At 43.0% G+C, this 9485-nt stretch overlaps 1 protein-coding gene across 5 annotated transcripts in view; it reads right to left on the bottom strand.

Moving 5' to 3' along the window:
* CCAR1 (cell division cycle and apoptosis regulator 1) overlaps positions 1-9479 on the bottom strand; it is a 31788-nt gene extending 22309 nt beyond the window's left edge. For 2 of the 5 annotated variants that reach the window (XM_040605620.1, XM_040605617.1), the window contains exons 1-5: positions 9382-9479; positions 8406-8524; positions 1377-1549; positions 738-782; positions 38-70 (exon numbers count right to left, since the gene is read on the bottom strand). In XM_040605620.1, coding sequence (XP_040461554.1) covers positions 38-70; positions 738-782; positions 1377-1549; positions 8406-8478 — 324 coding nt within the window. In that variant the 5' untranslated portion in view covers positions 8479-8524; positions 9382-9479. The remainder of the gene's footprint in view (positions 1-37; positions 71-737; positions 783-1376; positions 1550-8405; positions 8525-9381) is intronic. The other 3 variants (XM_040605618.1, XM_040605619.1, XM_040605621.1) reach the window with 3 other exon arrangements.
* Between the last annotated feature and the right edge of the window lie 6 nt (positions 9480-9485).

The raw sequence follows: 9485 nt of genomic DNA on the forward strand, positions 1-9485 counted from the left end.
TTTGGGAATGAAGACCAAACAATAAAACCAAACTAACCTGAGTTAAAAGGGTCTGCTGAGGTTGCTGCAACTTAAAATAAATAAAGTTATAAATTAATTTTATATGCTTAAGGAAATTGTACAATTTTACCTCCTCTTTACAAGTAAGAGTTTTTGCTTAATCTGAGTCAGTTAATAGTCCTTTGGGGTTTGGTCATTTCAGTAGTTTGCATATGCATAAAATTGCACTCATGTGGTCAATTTTAAGATTGTATAATCCAGATTTATTCAGTAAGCAGAAATGCTGAGGGTTTTGTAACTGAAAATTAATACCAATACCAAAAAAAATTTTGGCAGCTGGAGAAGCTTAGGCCTGTAATTTCTATGTCCTTTTATTCTTTTTCAAAATCCTGTTAAATTCAAAGACCATAAAAATAACTTGAGGGAATTTTTTTGGACGGCATCTTTCCAGCAGTTAAAATACACGGCCCTGTTTAGAGCAGAGTTTAGCAGGAATCGTGTACACATGGAATAGTACGTATTTTTAAATTTCCTTTTTGCATGAAGGTAGGTAGGTTTCCATTCTGATTACATCTCTCCAAGTTTATGAACTTCAAGCTCTCTTTCACTACAAAAAAATATACCTAGGTCCTTTAACCTCCCATATGAGGATGAATTGAGAAACAAATCCTACAAGACACACAACCAACATTATTTTTAAAGTTATTTGTGATGTACACAGTAAGAATCAGACAAACCTGTTGCTGTACACTATAGAGAGTCTGCTGAGGTTGTGAATATTGCTGAAACAGATAAGAGCAAAATATCTCATAAACAGGAAGTATTATTACCCCAATAATACCAAATACAAGTTTTCTGCTAAGCAAGTTTTAGATAGAAACTATTCACATTTAACAATTCTAATGCAAAACATAACTAATAGTATCACCATATTTTACTTTCATAACAATTATTCTTAGCCTTTAGAGTGGACTGTGACACACTTCTAGCTAAAATCAGCAATTTTTGTTAAGCCCGACACTCATACAGTATCTAGGGCACAGTACAGAATCATGCAATATGCTATTAAGGATACATAGAATGATAGAAAATGCTGGGAACTTTAGATTCTCAGTTTAGGTGCAGCAAAACTCCTTTTCCAAAAAGGCTTTCCATAGCTAAAGGTCAGCACCTCCACAGGCAAAATTCCCACCTTCACAGGTTAACACAACTATTGATAGCTGTAGACCTAAAATCCCACTGTTTTTTTAACAGGTTTATACTGAAATGTTCACCACTTTCCACCCTGCTTTTCTCCTGGATACTTTAGCTTTACAAAGCCACTGTTTCATATTGTTAAAGTTAACAGTCAACAGCAAACGCTGCTTTTTCTTTACCTGCTGTAACGCAGCTGCTGCAGCTGCAGCTTGCTGCTGTAAAGCAGCTGTCTGAGTTAGCTGATAGTTCGTTGGTGTTTGTGTAGTTAGGCCTGCCGCTGCCAATGCCGTCTGCTGGGTGTATATTGTAGGAGAGGCTCCAAGCAGCGAGGGCTGCTGTACACCAAGAGCAGCTGAAAAGAGAACACACAGCGTAAGCACTGAGCAACTTTAAGCAGCTGAGGTTTCCGAGTGTTATACTAGACGCAGTACTGTGGTGCTTCACTCCCAAGTCAAGCTCATGAAGTAGATAAATCCAATTCCAAAATTCAAGATAAAGGATCACACCTCACTAGCTCCTCTTCCAAATTCATTTACAAATAGTACACTACAGCAGAGGCACAGAGACAGCTTAATTTCCTTCTCTTAAGCTGCTTGTGATTTTACAGCTCTAGCAGTTGTCAGCTCCATCTGCACCCACCCCCAACACACACACACTGTATTCTTTCTTGAACGTATTTCAGATTTTGGATGAGCTGGATGAAGACTGTTCTCTGTTTTGTAAATCAATTAATACATTTCGTTCTGTCTTAATACATTTCATTCTGTCTGAGGGCAAGAGAAATCTTTACTGTAATAGCAGCTACGAAACATGTCCTCTGAAAATGCACAAGGCTTCGCTTCACTCAGTGCTGTCTTTGTCCCAGGGTGAGCTGGATTGTATAGATGTGGGGGCTGGTAGAGAAGGAACAGCCTTATAACAGGGAGTTTAATTGATCCCCACGTATAAAAGGGCAAAGTCAAGCTCTCTCCAGCTCCTACTAGGAAGGCTTTGTGCTGCCCAGACTCAAACTGGAAGGAAACATTAGTTTATGTTATTGTCACATCAGCTTTTAATTCACTGCCAAAGATTAAGCAAATCATGAAGACCTGCTATCCACATGCTACACTTTGCATGCATGTGATACTTCCGAACAAGGTATGCTTAAGCCTTACTGATGAACCTTCAGGGACAAACAGCCTTGCACAATGCGAATCTGACTGAAGAGCTGCAAACCTATCTGGAAACCTGCTCCCTCTTTGGCAGGAGTTTTTAAAAAAGTTATCTGCAGCTGCATGATTAAATATCACTTCATCAAGCTATCAGTCTAGTCCACATGTTTAAATAAAACCAAAGAGAGACTCAGCAGGGAAACATATTGCCAGCAAAAACAGGTCAGCCAGCCACCTTCAGAACTGAAGAACATTCAAGTTGAACAACAGAGTTCCTTTCTCTTCCAAAGCCATTAAAGAGAGACAATGAAATGAAAACCAGATTTACTGTACACTCTTCCTGCAGAGTTTGTGCTCCACAGTATTCTTACTGACCCAAAATGAAGCTTTCATTCCTGACCCAGAAATGCAGTGAGAGATTGCTTGTAGCTGGTGACCATCACCACAGAATACCCAAAAACGCTTTAACCAACTCAACAGATCCTCAGTACGGTAATCCTCTCTACCGTGCTGTTCTTTCCAGCAGAGTATGATATTCAGACAACAAGCTGATGGCACTGACCGTCTTAAAATTTTGGAATGAAACATGGAAGAAATATATAAGCAACCGTGACAATCACCACCACTATGACCTGTACTAAATATTGTCACAGAAGCATTCCAGGAAATAATACTATTTTAACAGTGCAATCAAGCATTCTATAGTACAGCAAAATTATATTATTTCCAGTATTACATGACTGTTTTCTCTAGAAAATGCCAACATTCAGGTTTCTTTAGAAGACAAGCAAGCCAAATCTGAGGCTTCTCCCATGACAGACCCTCCATTCCCTTGATCCTCTTGCCTCCTGGTTATCCATCAGCTCCAACTGAATGTGCATTTTTGATGATCCAGAAGGACACTTTCACCCGGAGCCTCACACAACACACCTGAAACAGACCTTTAAATCTAATGAAAGTGCTTTGCTGTTGCATCCTGGGACAACTTCCATTTTTCGTGGCTGCATTTGCTGGCTCACTCAAGGCAAACCACCAATGCATTAATCCTCCTCTTACTTCCACATGCTAATAGGGATTTCTGCTCACTGCAGAAATTCACTTCACGCTATTCCCTTTGACTCTGTTTGGCTACACTAGCTATTGTCAATCAGTCTAAAGTTCTATTCTGATGTTCTAATACACAGGAACGGAGCTGGGAAGCCTCATCAAGCAAGTTTCACAAGTTCTGTCCTACTTTTTGTACCAAGGATACTCACAAAAAAATTAACATGCTTGCTCCCAAAACCAGATCTTGGGGTTACACCACTCTTCGGTTTCCATTATGACAACTTCCCCTCCAGCAAAACCCATAATTATCTAAAATAACTCTCGGCCCACCCTAAGACTCTTATCTCAATTTGTCCATTAAGAAAAAAAAGTATTTTTTTGCCACCTCTACTGTCACATTAGGAGTATTTAGTATTAAATTGGGTATCATGTCATCTATAACTACAGATCAACTTACTAACAAAGGGCAAAGACAAAAGACTGCTGAGATCCCCTCAAAGGATAACACCTGTAGCAACAAGTTTTTCAAAGCTGTATCTTGTTCCTACCAATTTGCCCTGAAGTATTCCAGGAGTTTAATTTGATTACCTTTCATCTATGTACTCAGTCGAACAGGCTCCAATTAAAGAGGCAACTGTGTTTGCATTAGTTTAAAACAAAACAAAAAAAAAAAAAGGAGAAAAAGAGGGAAAGCAACACAAAAAAATAAAGAGACAGAGAATGCATCACAGACTGAGTGTCAGAATGGACATCTGACTGCCATATTATTATAACTGACAACAGGCATCTGCAGCAACAAACAACAGCTTCTTAGGATTCCTAATTATCTCAGTAAGTACAGCGATGGAGATGTCTTCCTTCAAATGCAGACTGAAAAACCTCCATTCGCACCAAACACTGCATGGCACAACCATCCGACAGGGCTTGGATAGAAACTGGGAGTTCTGGGCTGCAGCTCAAGTATCTTTTTAGGTAACAAATCTCTGCTGTAACAAATGCAAAGATGGTAATTAGTAGTCCCTCTTGCTGCTTCTAAATTCCAGAGACCTTTTAAGACAGGGAAACAAAGTATGTAGCTACGTATGTCTCTTTGGTAAATGATGTAGATGTATTAGGATTACAGTAAAACAGTACCCTATCCAGGGCTTTGGATACTTTTCACAGTTGTCACAAATTGTGAGTTTGAGTCCTTATTCTTTTAAGTTTCTTCAAGCTTAACACACTTGCAATGCAAACGCTGTACAACCTACTCCAGAGAAAATTCCTTGTTACCAGTACACAATAGAAACTAGGCTCGGTATATTTATCAGAGGACATCTGTTTATAGCAAGCCAGCAAATTGTGCATCAGCTAATATTTCTTAGAGGCTCTGAGATCCGCTGCATGCTCATCCTATTGTTATACTTTTCTTTAGTCACCTCATAGGGGACACCAGCAATAACAGATACTGAGCTTCCGGCAATTTTGCTCTCATCAGTTGGTGCACTGCTCTTCGCTCTAATGAAATGAAGTTTTGCTGTAGCAAAGATGACACCGATCAGCCAGAATGCAGCACAGCTAGGACTTCCCCTTGACTACAGGTCTATGAAAACAGGCTTCACTGTGCAACCAGAAATAATAACCCTGAAAACAGTGTATGCCAAGCACTGTCACACAAATACAGCAAAGACATGTCAAAAAATAATAGCTAAGGGAATAATAGAGAATTTTCCTTTGCAGGTGTTTCAGGAATTTGCACATCATTATGTAATTTAAAAGTATAAGAAGTACTGGCAAAAAGCAATCTGTGCTATCCAGGAATGTTGTAATTTTTAATTTTTTAAACTTTAATTTTCTGTAGTAGGCATGATTTAATTTATGCTTTAACAACATTTTAACAGCATAGCAGGGACTTTATTCTGGTTTTGGCCATATGATGCACAAAACCACAGACAAGGAATAAAGAAACAATTTCCCTGTGTTACAAGCAGGAGTCTCTCTTCACATGTACATCTTTGCTGGCACCTGGAATTGCCCATCTATCTTCTAATACCACAGGCGCTGTCAGTAATTACTAAGCTATTCCAAAGGGATCCCAGGAACTCTTCATTACATGGCATGTCACTCTACAACTACCTTAGAGCGTCACTCCTTAGCAATTAAGGGCCTTAACTCATATAGTTACCTCTTCACCAGGACAGCATACAAGTCAGCAATACAAAAAAAACCCAACACACCACCAAAACTCCCAACTCTGAAATTATCTTTTTTGCAAGTATCAAACTGGTTCATAACACCATCACTCACCACTTCTGACAACAGCTTATGAAAAAGTTATATATCATGTTGCTTGTGTTATAAAAATCAAGGTCTCTTTCCCCAATACTCAAGCAACTCAATGCTTCGCAGAAGGAATATGACGCAGATAAAAACAGCTGGCATGCATAAATACACGTAACACCTTTGGCTAATCTGAAAATATATAAAAATTTGGTAAATGTAAAATCAGTTTATGAACACTGAGATTCACAAGGGTAAGCCAATCTGCACAACTTCTTGAGCACAGCTGCAGGTCAGTAGCATATGCTAGTCAGCATGCCTGAGCACTGACAGCATCTCTCCATCAGGCAAGCAACCTAGCTGGACAGTCATAGCTGTGTGTTGAAAGGTGCGTGAAAGGTGACTACTTAGCTGTAGTCCAACAGTAAGCGCTGTTCTTCAGCTCTCAGCAGTGCCAGCATGCTGCAAACTGCATACTTTGCAAGAAGTGTATATCTTATAAATCATAAATCAGAACTATCAATAAAAAAAAGCAGAGGAACAAGTATACACACGGATACTAAAACAGGGGCTGGGCAGTAGAATCCCAGGGACGGGATTCAGTAGTACAGACACAGAATAAAGGACACAGACACAGTCACTGAGTACTGCAGTAGCAACAGGAAAAGAGCTGCACAGGATACAAGAGCCTAAATGCCTTCAAGTGATACCGGAGAGAAGATATTACAGTGTGAACAGGGCTGCTAGGAACACGAAAGAAGGTGGAACTAGCACAGGAAGGCGGCAAAAGTGCAACCAAATGTTAAGTCTTTAAAGGCTCTCACGTTTGAGTCAGGTGTTCCTGAATTAGATGAAGAGCTAAAAATCCCTGGAGATCCTGTCCTCAATGAGCAGGTGAAAAATCTATCACAGCAACTGATGCTGACCAGCCCTATCCCAATTAAATTTTGCACTTCATTTAAGGAGGCCCAGAAGCAGGCTGACCACAAGCAGTCCTAGGAATAAGAAAATGGGTAAGCTGGTGTGTGCTTCTAGTCCCTTGCTCCATTCCCCTCTTCTCCAGGGCCCCCTTCTGGTCCCAGCTCAGCAAGGTCTAAGATGGCTGCCAGCTCCTCCCCTTCCACAGGTTTTCTGCAGCCTTCCCTCTGAAACAACATGGAGCTGACCCTCAAGTCTTCCACCAGCATTTTTGATGCATTAGCTATCACATCAACCAACGTATCAAGACTAGTCCCGCCCAGACGCTGCCATCCTTTGATCACTCGCAATCACCCAGTCAGACACAAGAACCAAAAGCAAAGTTTGCCTCTTCCATGTTCCCAATACCGACCCTTTCCAGCTGTTAAACAGTTTCTTACAAAAAGGAGAGTAGTGCCATTTAGGTAAGGGAAGTGTGAGCTATTCAGGGAAAGCGGCAGGGAAACGGTGAAAAACCGCTTGCAGGCAGCTGGTTAGGTACAGCAACAGTTCAGCTAGAAAGTGGGACTGAATGGGCATGGAGGAAAAGGAAAAGGCACACCGCGACAGAGTATTGTGAAACACGGGGCAGGTGGCGTGGCAGTTCCCTGAAGATACACTCAGATTGGACCAGCACCCAAAGGAAAAACTGGAGATGGAGGAGTAATTTTGGGAAAGAAAACTGAGTCATAAGAAAGATCTGTTCTCTTCCCTGCCTCAGACACACACCTCCGAAGAATGGCAGACATTCCTAACTTTTGCTAAACTCCCAGACGTAAAAGCACTGACAAAGGCAGTATGACATTCAACTTCAAAACAAACTAGAACAAGATGCGAAGGACAACTGCAAAAAACATACATCTCTTTGGAAAGGCATTTCTTCAACAAGGTTACTGCCTGTGCTCACCTTCTGACATCCTGAATTCTCAAAGTACCACAGCTTTATTGAAGCCTTTTCACATCAGACAATAAAACTAGAATATTTAGGAAACACTTTGTATTCAAGGAGAGAAAAAAGGCATCCCAGAACCCGAAACGCAAGCACCAAGATTCACTGTGCAGGAAGCTTCACATTCTTGGCTCAAGATCTTTTATGCTATAAACCAATGTGGAACATGAAAATCTAGCCAGCTAGGTTTTCAAATACACAAGCCTGAAATTAAAGGCTTCTTATCTAAATCAAAGGAAACCCTCTATCATTATGAGGGCTTTGGTTATAAGGATCCTTGAGTTCTAACTTGGTATTAAAAAATACATATATACCCCCTCTCCACCCAAGCAACAAATTCCAGAGACCTGTGCATTATGTGAAGTGTGTCCAATATATTAATACGGACAAAATACTTTGTAAACATTGATTCAGGCTGCCCTGGGAAAGAAACTCGGGCAGCATTTAAAAAAATCTGTAATGCCTTACTGGTGCTGTTATTATTTAATCTAGAGCAACACAATTTGATAAAAGGTAATTTGATTTGCACATCTTTGGATAGGAGTAACTTGATATGTTGTTTACTGACCGAGAGAATCAATAAAAATTCACCTGGGGTTTTACTTATTGCCCCTAAAAAAAACCCCAACAAAACCAAGTAAAACAAAACACAAACCCCACACCCAACAGCTAGTATTAGGCAATGATGTTTAATGTCTCTGTTGTGTGAAAAACTCCTAATTTAAACCATTTAAATAGAATTTAAGTAAGTTAGTATGGTGCCACTCTTAACTACATACCCAACTATGGAATCTCCAAATCTACTAGATGTCAGGGTTCAAACATCAAGTGATATGTAAACTGACCTGGCTGAGATACTGCAGTGGCTGTAAACTGAGTAGCCCAAGGGGGATTCTTCTGTCCTCCAAACTGAGCCATGGCGAAAGGCAAAATCTCCTGGGTGTCTATCTTCTATAACTGCAATCTATTAAAATAAAGCGCAGCTACAATCTTTGAAAGATATACCATTAGACTATTTTAATTCTGGGTAAAAAAAAAAAAAAAAAAAAAGTAAGTATTGAAGGATTATCTTTACGCTGCTAAACCTGGTGGGCAACACGCATCCCAAGCGGGAAACACAGAAAGTTGCAGGACAAGTTATTGTGTTTTCCTAAAGGCACCAGCTCCCCCCCCCTTCCTAACAATGGGGTCGCGCTGATCGAACTCCGGAATTTCTTCCAGGTCCCAAGGCAGGTTCAGGGGCAGGCGGCTCTGCGGAACGAAGAGCTTTTGCCTTTCATTGTTGCTCCTTCCCGAGGCCGCGGCCACGCCGCCGCTGGCGAGCGCTGCTGCTTGGGGCCCCGCACGCCGCCGGCCCCGGCTCAGCCCCCGCCCGCCGCCCGCTCCGCAGCCACCGCTCCTGGACACCGCTCTGACCCCCAGCACCGCCGGCCCTGCACACACACCCCCCTTTTTTTCTTAGTTGCTGTTTTTTTCTTTGCGCGCACAATCCGAGATACCCGCCGCTAACCGGGCCGCGCCGCCCAGCAGCTGGGGCACGGCACGGCACGGCAGCGAGGCCCGGGGCAGGCCGGCCCGGCGGCGGCACGGGCGGGCGGGAAGCAGGCGCCTCCCCACGCCCCGCCGCGCCGAGGCCGCCGCCGCCGCCGCCCGCCCCTCCTCCTCCTCTTCCCGCCGCCCCCGGCCAACAATGCGGGCCTGAGCGCGGGCCCGCGTCCGCCGCGCTCCCCCCCCACCCCAAGCGCCACCGGGACCTGCCCCGGGGAAGCGGCCGGGCCCTCCGCGCCCCGCCCGGGAGCCTTGTGCTGCCGCCGCCGGTACCTGAGCGGCGCCTCGCCGGAGCCATCGCCAGCCCCTCGGAGCCTCCCGCACCGAGCGCGCCCCCAGTGCGCAGGCGCGCCCACCCCCGCGCAGCGCGGCAGGCC

This window comes from Falco naumanni, chromosome 9 (assembly GCF_017639655.2).
Source record: "Falco naumanni isolate bFalNau1 chromosome 9, bFalNau1.pat, whole genome shotgun sequence".
Lineage (NCBI taxonomy): Eukaryota > Metazoa > Chordata > Aves > Falconiformes > Falconidae > Falco > Falco naumanni.